A 16,230-nucleotide genomic window follows, 5' to 3' on the forward strand; every position below is an offset into this window, starting at 1 on the left:
AGGGCCTGTTGGAATAGGTTCCAGGCCCTCTTGAGGCTATCCTGTATTTCTTATTTATCTCCACACTCTAAATCCTTCTATCTAATATTTCCTGCTACTCTCACTCAAGAAAACTCTGGGGAACTGTGGGGTTGGTGGGTAGCCGACCCGCAGAAATGGACCTGAATGTCCCACCCAGGTGTCCAGATGGACGAGTTTAAATTGAAGTCTTATGGAGATACATCTGCTACCACAGAGACCTAAAACCTGTGTCCTGGGCTTCATTTCCACTCACATTCCATTTGTCAGAATGTAATCTTCATCTTGGACCAGGAGGCCCCAGCCAAATGCAGGGATTCACTATCACAGAGAACAAACAGAAGAGATGTTGAGGGATGATGAGAAGTCTCCTCCACCCTCCATCATCATTTAAGGATAGCTCAGAAGCAAGGTACCGGTGCCGAGGAGATAGAGTACAAACCCCAAGGTCAAAGTGCTAGAGATAAAATCAAATTCCTGGTAGAGAGATGGAACTTGCAAATGGTCAGAGGGAGAAAAAGAAAGAAAACACAAGTTCATAAATGCACAGATAAACACCCAGCTACGTGCTGAGAACAGCCTTTGGGTGTGGGTGTGCCCACTGCTCTGCAGGCTGGGGAGGCAGAAGCTATTAAGATAGACACACTGGCATAAGCAAGTAGGTAGACGTAGGTGTGAACTGGTCAAAACAGAATTGTCAGAGGGCATCTATAATGCTGTGCACTAAGCAGCGTGGGTGCTCTTCTGTAGACATGGGGCTGTGTGCGACAAGGAAAATGCTATGATCAGCTCTGTTTTAAATGCTGATGGATGCCTGGGAAAGACACACTGGAAAGGAAGAGAGTGAGGAAACAGAACATTCTAAAAGGGCTGTACTTGTCTATTCACCCATTGGTTCAAGAAACTACTTCTGAGCCAGAGTCTCTGCTAGGAACAGTACACACAGAGGAGAAAAAGAAACTCTTCTAGAGGAATAAGAAGGGGAGAGATACATGCAAACAATTACAGTAAAGTACAAACCATTTAAGTGAAGTGTGAAGAGGTGTCCTGGGAACACCCTACTCCGGAGCCTGAAACATTTACCAAGATATTTTCCAGGCAAGCAGGGTCAGGACAGTGAAGAAGCCATTTGAGACTAGGGGGACAGTAGGTGTGAAGCCAGGGAGAGGTCAGTCAGGCATGTGGGTTACACACAGCACACACTAGGGAAGGTGAGAGAAATGCATGTGTTTGTTGTCTGAGGCCAGTGAGAAGGGGATTAACCATTACATTAAGGAAACCCTACTCCGAGGAGGGTGACAGAGCCATAAAAGGATACGAAGTAGGAAAGCTATGTCACCATATTTAGCAGTTAGATAGGTCCTACCCACAGCTGCAGAAAGGAGGTGGGGACTGCAATGGAGTAGAGAATGCATCTAAAGGGCAGACGAGAAGTCAAGAGGACAGGATGCATGGAGTAAATGAGGAAGCACATCATCAAAGTTAATTTACTGAGGAATGAACTCATCTGAACTCATGGAGTAAGGAAAATGAACAGGTGAGCACAGGAAGCCAGTACTGCTGTCAGCTCAGGAAAACGAAGAGGTGAGCGGACAGAGTTGCAATCATGTTGAGTCTTTTGGTGAGTCAAAAGCAAATGTGGTCATCGACAGGGCTGCCATGGCCCCCTCTAGGCTGAGACGTTTGAAGAGTGAAAGCCTGCAATGACCGGTTCCACTGGGACACGAAGCACAAACAGGACCGCCGTGGGCAAACAAAATGCTTGGAGATGCACGCAGATGAGCTGAGAACTCCGAATAACCTTCCTGAACAGTCTCAGAGAATACTCAGTAGACTTAAAGACAAGATTCTGGAGTCCAGAGAGACGGTATTTGTGGGGTGTCAATGAAGAAAGTACAGAGTGAGGGGGAAAAGGAGTTTAGAGTCAGATAGGTGACAGCCTTAAGTGGAAGACATCACAGTTCCATATTTTGGGGGAGGGATTGAGTGTGGTTATGGCTATGTTTATGTCCCCATTAGGTTTCTGCCAGTCAATCATTGCTGCTGCAAATAAGCAAGCATTCATTTGACCTTCCCTCAATGTTCTGGAATGAGTATTTAAGGGAATCCTTCCCTTTGTTAACAGGTGGTATGGCATTAATTATTTTCACTAAAAATTAAGGGGAAAAGAAAATGGTCACAGAAGGTAAAAATAAAGAGATTTCAGGGCTGGAGAGATGGTTCAGTGTTAAGAGCTCTTACTGCTCTTTTAGAGGGCCTTGAGTTCGGATCCCTGCACCCAAGTTGGGCAGCTCTCAACAGCCTGAAACTCCAGCTCCAGATGGATCTGAAGCCTCTGGCCTCCTGAGCACCTGTACTCATGTGCACATTCCCACATATAGATACACACATGTTCACATAATTAAAACAACAGATTTCTATTTATTCTAAATGGCATCTGGTCCTCTTGGTTTTGTGCCTTCTAGATACCTTGTCTGACTTTCACCTCTTTAAACGTGCTGCATGATTCTATGCAATAAGGAAAAACTCCAGTGACTTCTATTTTGCAGCCAAGACCTAAGTGGGAAAAATACAAATCTCGGGTCCTGTACAAACCTTTCTGCACATTCATCCTACCTCATCCTGGCCACCTGAAGAACAGAAGTGGTTGCTATAAGGTAAGAGAAAACGTTTGATATTCCTAGGGCTAAAAGCCTGGCAAAGACCCAGACTACGATCTTATCACACTGCAAGAGTACCTTAGAGATGGAAGCAGATGAGCCACAGTCTTCCAGAGGGCACTGGGCTTGCCTAAAAATGACTTCTGGGATGCTGGAAAGGAAAGTCTACAAGAAAGGTACAGAAGTCTAACAAGAGGATCTGAGTTTGGGATTAGTTACTGCAGAAGACACAGTTGAAGCTAAAAACAGGATGAGCTTGTTAAAACAAAACCAACAAACCAACCCAGGAGGAAGCGCCTGGAATGGATCCTGGGAATTGCTAGAGCATATTCAGAGGGGAAGCAAGGATGGGGCAGTATTAGAAGACCAGGGGAAAGAAGACTGCATTGGATACTAAAAATATTAAACAAGGTAGGAGAGCCTCAGATGAGTAGGAGTGAGGAAGCCACAGACTTGGGCAACAGGTAAGTTAAAAGTCTGACCGACCTACAGCAAGACACTCACACAATCCCCCAAGAGAAAACACTCTGGGAAACTAGCCATGGTGGCCAGCACATGGGAGGATATAAATCACAGATTTCTGTGAGTTTAAGGCTAGCCTAGGCTACACAGACCATTCTAGACCAATCTGGACTGTAGAGGAGACCATATATCAAACAAACCAAGAACAACAAAACCAAAGGGGTCAAAAAAACCCCCAAAAGATAAATAGACTAATGAATAAACAAGATTTGTCTGGGAACATAACCTTTTATCCATGACAGAAAAGCTCAAATTCAATCTCCTCATTTCTTTGGCAGGACCTCAACTTCTCAAAGGTCTCATAACAGGAGAGAGAGAGAGAGCTACATTAAGAGGTTCTTTTATCAGGTTCCATATCCCCTATTACTAGGAGTCTTCCCTAGGGTCATCTTCATTGATTCCTGAGAGTTTCCATTGTACTGTGCTTCTAGTTCATCTCTGAGATGCCCCCACCCTCAATTCAGAGCGTGAACCCTCCATCTTCTGTAACCAGGCAAGACTTTCAGTGGAGAGTTTTGGACACCAATCCAGCCACATAACCTTTGATCTACAATTTGTCCTACCTACAAGATGTGCTAGGGTAAAGGTGGCACAGAAGTTGTAGGAGGGGCCAACCAATGACTGGTTCAGCTTGAAACCCATGCCATGAGAGGGAGCCCAGCCCTGACACTGCCAGGGGTACCAGGACCCAGAGGCTGGATGGTCCAGAAACCTAGGATAGAACCAAACATAACTGGCAAAATTTTTTTTTAAAAGTCAGTGAAATGGTTCCTGATGATATTCTGCTATATTCATTGATTGGTGCCCAGCCCAGTAGTCATCAGAGATGCTTCATTCAGCAACTGATGGAATCAGATGCAGAGACTCATAGCCAAATATCAGGCAGAGCTGGGAGCCGGCAATCCTGAGGAAGAGGGAGAGGAAGGATTGTAGAAGCCAAAGGGGTCAAGGACACCACAAGGAAACCCCCAAATCAACTAACCTGGGCTCATAAGGGCTCACAGAGACTGAACTGACAACCAGGGAGCCTGCATGGGTCTGACTTAGACCCTCTGCATATATGTTACATTGGGTAGCTTGGTGTTCTTGTAGGACTCCTAACAGAGGGAGCAGGGGTTGTCTCTGGCTCTTTTGCTGGTGTTTGGGACACTTTTCCTCCTACTGGGCTGCCTTGTTCAGCCTTAATATGAGGGGGGTGGTGCCTAGTTTTTCTGCAACTTGATATGCCATGGTTGGCTGATACCCATGGGAGGTCTACCCTTTCTGAAGAGAATTGGAGATGGAGTGGATGGAGGCAGAGGGGAGGTGGGGGTAGTTGCTGAGAAGAGAGGAGGGAGGGAAAACTGAGATCAGGATTAAATAATAATAATAATAATAATAATAATAATAATAATAATAAACATATGCAAAAAAAGTTCTCTTAACTATTTCCAGGAAGCAAGGAAACCAAGAAGGGCTTATCCCTGGTTCGACCTCTTGGTGGAGCAATCAGAAACCAATTTGAGAGAAGATCTGTGGTTAGACAGATGTGCCTATCTGAACAAACTCAACCACAAGAAAACCATTCAGGACTGCGAGGAACTCTCCATGAGTCATCTTTGAGAAATTAATTTTACCATTCCCCAAGACTTCATTGATTCATATACAATGCACAGAGGTGGAGTGAGTAAACTCTGTCCCTTCGAGCTCTAAAATCCCATACTTCTCCGTTGAAATCTGAGCGAAGTTTCATTACGGCATTTTAATGTGTACTTTGTTTTACTGATCTTCACCACCCTCCCTCTCAGTTTAAGTTCTCCCTCCCCTCTCTTTTTCTAGTTTGAGTTTCTGTTGATGTGATAAAACATCATGACAAACAGCAACCTGGGGAAGAGAGGTTAAAGCTAACAAGTTATAATCCATTATGGAGGGAAGTTGGGGAAGGAACTCCAAGCAAGGACCGGGAGGCAGGAACTGAAGGAGAGGCTATGGAGGGAAATTATTTACTGGCTTGCTCAATTTGATTTCTTATAAAATCCAGGACCACTTGCTAAGAGAGGTGGGGGTAGGAATAGGTCACCACCCACAGTGGGTGGGCCTTCCTACATCAATTATTAAATCAAGACGATGCACTACAGATATTCCACAGGTTCACAGCCCAATCTGAGGCAAGCAATTTCTCAATCAAGGTTCCTTCTCCCCATGTGACTAATTCTTATGGAGTTGACAAAACTAACCAGTATGGCTGGGCAGTGGTGCTGCATGCCTTTAATCCCAGCACTCAGGAAGCAGAGCCAGGCAGATCTCTGTGTGTTCAAGGCCAGCCTGGTCTACAGAGCGAGATCCAGGACAGGTACCAAAACTACACAGAGAATCCCTGTCTTGAAAAACAAAAACAAAAACAAACAAACAAACAAACAAAAAACCCAAACCAAACCAAAACAACAACAAAAAACAAACAAACAAAAACTAACCAGTATGCTCACCTAGTATTTCCCTCTGGTGTTTGCTTCCCTGCTGGCTTCACAATAGCAATTCCAAGGCCCCATTTTCTCCTGTTTTTTAAAAGCTCACCAGATTTTCAGCTTTAATTGTTGCTTCTGCAGTAACAAGACCCAAATGTATATCCCCACATCTGACTCATGAACCTGCCTTGTAGAGTTGTGTTTCCAGCTGCATAATCTATATCCACACTCACATACAATATCAATAAAAATCTAGGATCTGCATAAGAGAAGGAATACGCAGGATGTATGTTTCCAAGTTTCTTGAGCTTTATACAGACTAGAAAAGCATATAAGACCAGCTGAGATCATTTTTAAGGACCTGTGTGGCTAGAGTAGAGTGATTCTACCACACACTGATGGTTGTGATTTATTGTTTCGGAAAACCAGCCTTAGCAAATTATTATAAATGGATAATCTGGGAAAGATATTTTGGACAGAATGGAAACATTGTTTTAGACAAGTGATACAGATATATTTTATAATAGTTTTGACTAGAAAGGAAGGAAGTGGAGTAAGAAAGAGTAACGGATCAGGAAATCTGGGCTTCATTCCCAATGGCTATCTATTAAACCCTCTCAGGCTTAGACATCCTAATCATAAAATAAAGAGGTCAAAATGGAAGATTAAATGCCCACTACAGAGCTAAAAAAAAATCTATTATTTAAACAGCTTAGTGGTGTGTGTTGTCAATCATTTCTTAAAATCTTGCATCAAAAATTGATCTTATGCTTTTAAAAATAAGAGGATACAGAAGAATCCTATTCTGAGAAAAGGAGGTCATATTTCCTGTTACACAACATTGAAGGAATATTTATTGCTGTCAGGGTCTGGGGGATCAATGGAAATACCATCTTTGATCATCAAAACTATGGGACTCAAAAGAGTTCATATTGAAGTGACCATGCAGGAGCACCATCCTTCACCGAAGGCTAGCTCCCCAGGGGAGGAGGTTCCTGTTGGCCAAGCAAAAGAGGTACAGAGGTACAGAGGTTCCTGTTGGCTAAGCAAAAGAGGTACAGAGGTAAGGTAGGCAAACACCTTAGGTCAGGGATACACTGACTGTTCCGCTGTGTTGTGCCTACAGGCGGAGTGTACTCATAACCCACTCTTACCAGCTACATCCATCGCCATTACAGAGTTTTGCTGTAGTTGAAGGAATGGTTGTGAGCAACAAACTGTCTTTCCGTGAACCTTTTTGTCACCGAAACTGCCAGTCTCTGAGTAACTGCGTTTTCAAACTTAAATGACTTACACTTCCCATTTAGGTCTCCTAAAATCTTTTACACCCTATGCATTCCACTAAAACGATGCACATTGAGTTCTCAGAATTTTTATTTCTTTTGTGTCAAAGAGTAGAATGGGGAAACCATAGGGCTAACAAGCACTGAGCAAAACTATGCTTTTCCTTTTCCCTCTCTTTTTAGACATCAGACTGTGAAGTCCACGTGTCTGCAGTAAATCTAACAGCTCCACACAGGCGTTTCCATGTAGAAGGAGTGAATGTAGTACTTAATTCAAGCATGCCCAAACTGCCTTCTATCTCACCAATCAATGCTTTTTCTTTGCTCTTTCCTGAAAGATAGTATCTTTCCATTCAGCTCCATTCCTTCTCCATGTGTGCTGTGTTCCACCCCTGGACATTTATCTGTGTGTTTACAAGTCTATGTTTGCGTGGAGGCGTGTGTGTGTGTGTGTGTGTGTGTGTGTGTGTGTGTGTGTGTGTGCATACATGCCTGTGTGTGTGCATGTGAAGGCCAGAAATTGACTTTGGGTGTCTTCTTCTGTTGCTCTCTGACTTATTTTTTGAGGCAGAATCTTCCTGAGCATGATGTTCAGTGTTTCAGCTAGACTGACTGATCAGAAAGCCCCTGGGATCTGTCCATTTCCATATCCTCAATACTGGAGCTGCAAGAGCATGCCGCCACACCCAGCTTTCATGTAGGTACTGTTTATCAAAGCTCAGTTCCTCATGATTGGTCAAAAAGCACTTTAACCACTAAACCATCTTCAGCCTCATCCTTGAGCATTTCCGCCTGTAATAATTCTCATTACCTCTGTTCTCACCACCTTCCACAACTCAGTCTTCTTCTTCCTGCTCTCAGCTTGTTCAGTATCCCAAATGGTCTAGATACTGTTGCTAAATTGAATAATTTAGACTGGATCGCCACTTATCTCATTGTTCTAGGGCCTCCCACTGGCTGCGCAGTCACTGGTCATTTCAGGTCCGGCTCCTGATGAAGTGTCACCAAAGGCCCCAACACCAGCAGTGCTGCTCCTAGTGCTGCCTTCTTTCTGTTTCACCTGACTCGGTCTGGGCTCTTAGCCACTGCTCCCCTGTGTACTCTCTTTCTCCTCCACCTGAACTACTGTCTCCAGTGGTCGGCAGGACCCCAAGCGATTTCTACCTCCTTCAGAACTAACAGTCCCTGAAGTGACTATTCCTAAAAACCCTGCTCTGTGAAGGGCATAGTCTGTTTTTCCACATCACTGATGGAGGGGCTGATCTGATGCCCGTTCATCACTTCGGACTCTCTCTTGTCTCCTTATCCAACACTTGCCACTGGTCTAAGAGCTAAGAACAAAGTTTTTCTTCAGATATTAGCACGCATAGTGCTCTACACTCAGGCGTGTTCTAATACCATATTATTGGTAAAGCCTACTGTTATTAATAGAAAGAGCACAAGACAATAGCCTACAATCGGAGTGTCCCTCTAGATATCAGTGCTTTAACAAGTATGTGACCTTGGTTGTAAATGACCCATGAATTACATTAATACTAATCTTTCCTTCTTAACACAGATGAGATAAAACATTTGAAATTACTCTCATATTTGTTATTGAAAGACTCCAAATAAAAGATTTTTTTAAAAAATGAAATTCTCTTATGTCCTTCACCATAAACATCTGCTGGAGAGAAATGAAAGACAATTTGTACCAGCAGCAGCTCATCATCTTCTGCAATGCTATTACTCCATTTCCAATTACTCAGTCTAAACACACCGGACCAATTGCAGATGGCTATGCCACTCATCAAATTCACAACTGGGTGATAAGGCCAGCTGCTAGCAGACACACCTTGAAACCTTTGGAAGCAGCGATATGGGCAGCTGTCCAGCCTTCTTTGTCAGCATGGTTAATGAGGTCGGCAGGAACCACAGGCTTAGATGTACCTGGAGGGCTCTCTCCTCCATTCACGGTGAACAAGCCTGACTTGGGCTCTTCTGCACTCAAAGAGTTTCCATGAGCTGGCACTCTATGGTACATTAGGAGCTTGAGGCTGTCCACGTTACCAGTGTCCACAGCTGCATGAATTGGTGTCCAGCCATCCTGAAAATAAATTGACCAGGGGGAAAGCGTTGATAACAACATGAACGTAGAAAACAGTGTTATTTGGAAGCCCATCTCTAAATGTTCTTGGTCAGGAACCACTGTACCAAAGAAAGGAGGTGGTCCACCCCTGAAGAGTCCTGATGAACTTGAGCTCTCTGATTTCCCTTGGTGACACTATTTCCCACAACTGTGATTCATATTTGCTGTTAAATCACCATTTCTACCTAATAGTCACCATCTAGAATGAGCAGGTACTGCCTAGTCTCCTGAGTATTATGCTTGACCAACCAGAATCTCAATTTAGTATTAAAAATGGAATGAACGTTTTCCTAATGAGATTTTTTAACTGTATGCAATAACAATGGTATTAGTAAATTAGTAATACACTGAAGAACACTGCTGAAAGCCAGTTTTACTTCAAGGCAACAATGATCAAAGGATTCGAACATTTTTATGCCAATTATTCCAGAAGGAGAGATTCCAGGTAATAGAGGAAAGGTAGCAATGCAGGAAAAACAAAGCCAGATCTTTCACTGGATGTTTCACTGCTCAGCGACTGCTCACTGTAGAGGTATTCCAGTCCATACTTCCTCAGAAAACGTTCCACCTAAAATCACTGAGTCCATTTTCTAGAATGAATTGCTCTGCCCCGCCCCGCTTCCTCACTCTAGCTGGTTTCCAGAGTAGTCAGTCTCAGGGTAGTGGTTCAGTCCCGCAGCCTCAGTACCCTCTGGGACTTTGTTAAAAATGCAGATCCCCAAGCCTCTCTCCAGACAAGTGCATCTGTGGGGTCCGTAGTGGGAAGAGCCCACCAGCTTATCAAACATGCCCAGCAAGTGAGCGGGATGCAGTTAAACCTGACAAGTGTTCCCCCTCTCATTCCGACATAGAGGCGGGTGTGCCCATTCCACAGGAGTTCTTGTTTGTCTTTAAAGATTCTGTCAAAGAATTGACTCGCTTTGGGGCTTTATTTTTTTCTATTTTACATTATAGCTTTAATATCATTTTCATATAGAATTCCATATTGTTATATTAAATATATTTCAATGAGCTACAGTATTTTCTTTCTTTCTTTTTTTGCAATGTGTGTTTTGAGAAAGGGTCTCACTATGCAGCCTTTGCTGGCCTGGAACTTGATATAGTCCTCTTGCCTCTGCCCCCTGAGTGCTGGAATTACAGGTATATACCACAACAGCACAATTTTTTACGTAATGATGTAAAAGCTAAGAAAATCAGCCAGTAAGTGAGAACCATCTCAATGTACACTAAGTATTGTGATCCTTTCCATTGCCTTTTTCTGTTTTGGATCTCATGCCAGTAAAGTTCAGTTGACTCAGACGAGAGCACAGAGTCAGTATCTAGAGCGGGGGTATGAGTCAGTCAGGTAAAGCAGGCCCCTTCTTTTTTCTGTAGCGTTAGGATACCAACCTTATGTAGGCCACAGAGAGTAAGTGCCGATTACCTTCCTAATTAACAGTCTAAGCAGACTTTCTAGGAAAAAAAAACAAGACAAGACAAAAACCTTTCAACATTCCACTTTCTCTTGCTACCTTACCGTTAAAAGGCATAAGACATAATTATTCCTCTGAGACCTATGAATTATACTGTGCATTTATGTATTTCTAAAGATTCTGTTCAGCTCAACAAATTTAGCTAGAGGGCATGGATCTATGTTCTCAACAGGATCTGGTTTAACCTTCCATGTTGTACTTCTTACTCAGTTTGATGCAGCAAAATTCATTTCTCTTTTATCTATAAGGTAGGATTTTGTAGTGAATATATATATATAGTAGTAAATATATAAATAAATACCATATATTTCTTAATATACATAAAATAACAAGGAAATATGAAAGTAAACTACGTTTTTCAGATTAAAGAAACAAACAGGATCTGGAGAGATGGCTCAGTGGCTAAGAGCACTGGCTGTTCTTTTAGAGGAGCTGGGCTCAATTCCCAGCACCCATATGACCCCCCACAACCACCTGTAACTCTAGTTCCACAGGATCTGATGACTTCTTCTGAACTCTATGGGAACTAGGCATGTAAGTGATTCAGACACACCTGCAAGAAAAACTCCCATACACATATAATAAGAATTTCAAAATTGAATACAAATTTGAAATTGAGGCTGGGCGGTGGTGGCGCACGCCTTTAATCCCGGCACTTGGGAGGCAGAGGCAAGTGGATCTCTGTGAGTTCGAGGCCAGCCTGGGCTACAGAGTGAGTTCCAGGAAAGGCACAAAGCTACACAGAGAAACGATGTCTCGAAGAAAAAAAAATCTCTAACAAATTTGAAATTGAATAAACATAATTCTGGCGTTTTGTTTTGATTTTAAGCTCTACCAATAGAATGGTAGAGCTCAACCCACAATGGAAAATATTTATACCTGGCCTCATTATCTTTGCTCATATTGATAATTAATGATAGGTTCTTGTTGGAGAAATTATATAATAACATCAAAGTTCCAAGAGTAGTATTTGTTCAATGAATAAAAACTTACATGCTCATTGTTTCTAATTCTGAAATACTAATAGCTCCATTATTCTTTCTTTTTGTTGTTTCAAGCCTCAGAATTTGAATGACTGATGAGGTGAAATGGACATAATTTTTAACTAGCAAGGTAGAGACTCAAGCAGAGGTCACTTTCCAATTCAATATCCTTAAAGCGAAAGGACAACTGAGGAGCCTGCTTCCGTGTGCAGCTGTCCTTTAGCGTTCCTGGGAGAAGAGTTCCAAAGCTACACCCCACCCAGCCTGGCTTCTGTCTTCCTGGAATCCCTCATGAAAAATACTGCAGCATTTCCCGAGCGCTTACACACATCCTTCACATCCTTAAGTCCTCTCCATATTACCTAGAGTGTCATCTACAGTGCAAATACTGTGTAACTAGTTGTTACACTACCTTATTTAGGGAATAATGACATCAAAAAATGTCTGCACATGTCCTATATACACATCTATATTAGAAAACCACAAGTATATGATGTTTGAACCTATAAAACTAGTTTTCAGACATGGTATGGATGTCGGTGAGAACGCTCCCAGATGGGTACTTACTCTGGTTTTTATACTCCGGTCGGTGCCAGCTTCCAGCAGGAGTTTGATACATTCTTTATTTCCATTTTTACAGGCCAGGTACAGAGGTGTCTGTCCTCCAGCAGCAGCGTGATTGATGTTGGCATCATATGCAGTTAGTAATTCTATACATCTGCACATAGGATTGTGATTAGTTATACAGAAATGAGATGTCAGCTTTGATGTGCTCCCTGGTCAGATTCAAACCTAGATGACATGCATAAGCAAGCCTGCATATTAACATATATCCATTAGTTTTATTTAGACCAAATCGGGTATTATGAACCTTACTGCATTGCTATTACTTTCATAGGACTAAAAACAACACTTTGGTCACAAAATTTATGAAAATTTAAAAAAATTGTACTTTGTACTTTTACGAATGTTCAAACCTAGGTCTTGATACATCTAACCAACTTTTATAGGCATTGTCGTTGGAACAGGTTTGAGTTATTGGGTTAAATGGTTTAATCACACTTGGTGGATGTACTATTTGTAGTTGAAAATAGTATGAGCCTCGAAAAAACATGGGACTGCTGAATCACTCTGTGATTTTTCTTTCCCTCAAGAAAATGATAATAAATGGCATAGACAGCCTGGCACCATGTGCCTCCTCTATAAAAAGTAGCAGGGGGCTGGAACAGGGCTGCCTTGGGAGAAGGATGGAAGAGGCCGTCTCTTTGGGTGGTAGCTGGCTTCTGAGGACACAGAGCTACACAGAAAACTGGAAGGCAGTAAAGCCAAGCCTGACGCAGTGACGAGTTCAACACACAGAGACAGAATGTGAACAAACTGGATTCGGGGCAGTCAGGTTGGTTCGTTGGTTTTTTTCTCAGTATTTGGCTTACACATGTTTTAGAATAAGTTACATGTTGACATATCTGTGTAACATGTCCTTTACATTTACTGATTCCTGAATTTCCACAGGTTCCTCTTTCAAAAGCTATCTGTGCTTCTGTCCTGTGGCAGTTACAATCCTCCAAGCAAGGAGCTTCCAGATGGCGAGGTGACTAGGAGGTGACAAGGGCAGAAACAGATGCGGGGGAGAGGTCTGTTTTGGAGGACACACAATATTACCAAAAGGAGCAGCAAAAGCAGCATGGCTTCCAAAACCAAACTCAGGCTGATGAGATGTGCGTCAGATCCCCCAGGGAAAATGACACCGAAGGATGCATTTGAAATATTACAGAATGCATGTATATTTAATATCACTGATGTGAATTCAAAAAAGCCCTACTTTAAGAATTGTGTAGTTTGAGCTGGAGAAACAGCTCACCTGGTTTAGACTGAGGTTCAAAACCAAAATGCCATGGATTTTGTAGTTTGTTCAAGACTATTTCTCTCAGGACAGATGGATTTTCAAGGTGGCAGGCAGTAGTATATAAGCTTGATACCTGCCAGCTCAGCACAAGCCGGGCAGCAATTTGCTAGATTCTATTATTAAAATATGACTTTTAGTTTCCAAAAGTGATCACTATATTTAATGACTTCCAGCTCCTTTAGAAATCACTGTTAAAGTCATGTGCGTAGGAACTAACCAATTCCCTTTGGATTCCCTTTGTACTTGAGCTACTTTCAGTGTGCGAGAGCCCTGCTTTGATCTTTCTCTTCTTAATTGTAAATGAAGCAAGATAAGCATGTGGGCCTAACTATCAAATAACTTACCAGAAGGACAAAAGAATTATAATAAATAATGTAATTCTATGTTTTACTTTTAATGGCAGCACTAACAAAAGCTTCTGCAGGAAAGAGAAAACAATGAAGAGCTCAGCACTCCTTACTTCGTTCTCCAGTGGTATGCTATAGTTGACCTTTTCCAGAAGCAAGTTCAATGATGGGTAATTCAGACCTGGACATATACCACGTCCTTCAGGTACAACACTTATCTATTATTACGAAAACAAATCTAGGGTCCCGTTTTGCATAAGAACACTCAAAGATGTGTGGGGGATTTGTCAATGAATGTTGATCACTCATTTACATACTTAGCAGGAGTGAAATATGTGCAGGAATAGAAAAAGGGGTCATTCTCACAGAAACAAACAAGCAACTGAAAAGAATGAAGAGCATCACTTACTCGAAATGTCCCTGAGCAGCTGCGGCGCACAAGGGTGTGAAGCCGTTTTTATCAGCAGCATCGACTCGGGCTTCTGCATTCAGCAGCAATCGCACACAGTCTATGAGTGTTTAACAGAAAGTCACTTTAACTCTCCAGTTAGTGCTCTGATGAGCCAAGTTCCCTAGAAGCTGTGGAGAGACTCTAATGGCCCAAGGCCCTCCCTCTCTACTGCACAGTTGATCTGAAAGCTCTGTCCTGCTGGATGTGGCATGTCATGGACTTTCATATGGAAAGCCACCTCTTTTCCTGAAGACACCTTATCTCCAAAGCCACCAAGACGTGATTTTTAAAAGTATTCCTAGGAGAGTTGTTGATGGGTAAAAAGGAATACCATATATCAGAAAAATACCTTGCTAGATTCCCTGCCCCACTCCCCAGCAGAGATTTCTCCAAAATAATGTTTTGGGGCAAAGAACCAGATCCATTTACCAAATTGTATTTATATAGTTACATTCTTAGTGCATGATTGATGCTAATTTAATCATCAAAGTGATTCATTGTGGGTCATCCTACACACTTGAAGATCAAGAAAAGCCCACAGTCACCTGAAACATAAACATCACGAACAGAGAAGTAGCATAAATAATATTGCATGGTGTAATTTCTCTGCAACGAAGGAAATTCCCCCAGTGCTTCTGAATTCCAAAGCACTTTAAAACTATGTAGCTGGAGTTTCCTCTCCAGATCCTGCCAAGCCCCGGCAGTCACTTATATTATTTACAAACTGTATGGCCGTGGCAGGCTTCTTGTTATCTACTTCTTCTATCTTAAATTAACTCATTTCTATTAATCTATATTTTGCCACGTGGCTCGTGGCCTTCCGGTACCTTACATCTCCCTTGTCATGGCAGCGGCTGGCAGTGTCTCTCTGTCTCAGCCTTCCACTTCCCAGAATTCTCTTCTCTGCTTGTCCTGCCTATACTTCCTGCCTGGCTACTGGCCAATCAGTGTTTTATTTATTAACCAGTCAGAGCAACACATTTGACATACAGAACATCCAACAGCAAAACTACAGTCTTCTTTGCTAAGGGAAATACTGTATGTATCTGAACCAACCAGTAGTCAATGGCTCACATACGCTGTTAACTTAGGACGCGCAGTCAAGCTATCTCCTTTTCTGTACTACTACATGTTTTAGTAGATTTAACTATGGGGTTTGCATGTTAAAGAGTAAAAATAATTTAGTGTCCACTGACAGATCATTTATTGTGCCATAACTTCTCAGTTCGCCCCCCCCAAAAAAACCAAGCCCCTAACTAACTACAAATTATTCCAAGGCCATCCTTCCTATCCAGTAAAACTTACCCTCACTGTAGCATGCACTCAACACCCTAATCCTAACAGCCTGGATGCTCTGCTCTTCTTCTTTAGCATAAATCAGGGTTATTCTGTCCTGACAGGAGTGAGCCCAGAGCCACAGCTTGATTCTAATGGGTGATTTATAATCGCTATGTGGACAATACCTTTTGGTGTGCACAAATGAAAATTTACTTCGAAACTAGCTCTACGTTCTACATTAAGTAACTACATAATTAGGCCTTTAAATATTCCTAAGACTTTAAAACTCATGGGAAAAAAGATTTACTCGTTCCTCCCTTTAAAAGAAAAATGGAATTCAAGTGCATCTTTTGCTCACAACAGTGAACCCAGTGAATCAGTCACCTTTGGTCTTTCGTCCTTTGCAAGTGTGGGGTGTGGTAAGGCAAGAGCTTGCGTTTTTTCTTTTTCTTTTCTTTCTTTTTTTTACCTGTATGTCCATTCTTAGCAGCAGAATACAAGGCAGAATGGCCATCTTCACAGGAGTAATTTATGTCCAGTCCTTCTTCATTAAGCAGCATTGATAATAAAGTGACATTTCCCTGGGCAGCAGCTTGCTGAAGAAGGGTAGGCCTGCCAGCCAGGGGGGCAGGACCACCACTCATTAACAAAGGGGTTAGGGAGGGTGACCAGCCTGTAGGTTAAAGTGACCCTAGTTAGAGAGTAGGAGGGACAAGAGAAGACAGACACTACCATTCC

The 16,230-nt window shown here is 42.4% G+C and overlaps 1 protein-coding gene across 6 annotated transcripts in view; it reads right to left on the minus strand.

Moving 5' to 3' along the window:
* Positions 1-16,230, minus strand: part of Cttnbp2 (cortactin binding protein 2) — a 158,461-nt gene that overhangs the window by 54,541 nt on the left and 87,690 nt on the right. For all 6 annotated transcript variants that reach the window (XM_052720079.1, XM_052720077.1, XM_052720078.1 and 3 more), the window contains 4 exons: positions 15,962-16,165; positions 14,173-14,272; positions 12,078-12,228; positions 8,762-9,013 (listed from right to left, as the gene is read on the minus strand). In XM_052720079.1, the coding sequence (XP_052576039.1) occupies positions 8,762-9,013; positions 12,078-12,228; positions 14,173-14,272; positions 15,962-16,165 (707 nt within the window). The remainder of the gene's footprint in view (positions 1-8,761; positions 9,014-12,077; positions 12,229-14,172; positions 14,273-15,961; positions 16,166-16,230) is intronic.

Source organism: Peromyscus californicus, unplaced genomic scaffold, assembly GCF_007827085.1.
Source record: "Peromyscus californicus insignis strain IS unplaced genomic scaffold, ASM782708v3 Scaffold_6__1_contigs__length_162567912, whole genome shotgun sequence".
In the NCBI taxonomy this organism is placed as follows: domain Eukaryota; kingdom Metazoa; phylum Chordata; class Mammalia; order Rodentia; family Cricetidae; genus Peromyscus; species Peromyscus californicus.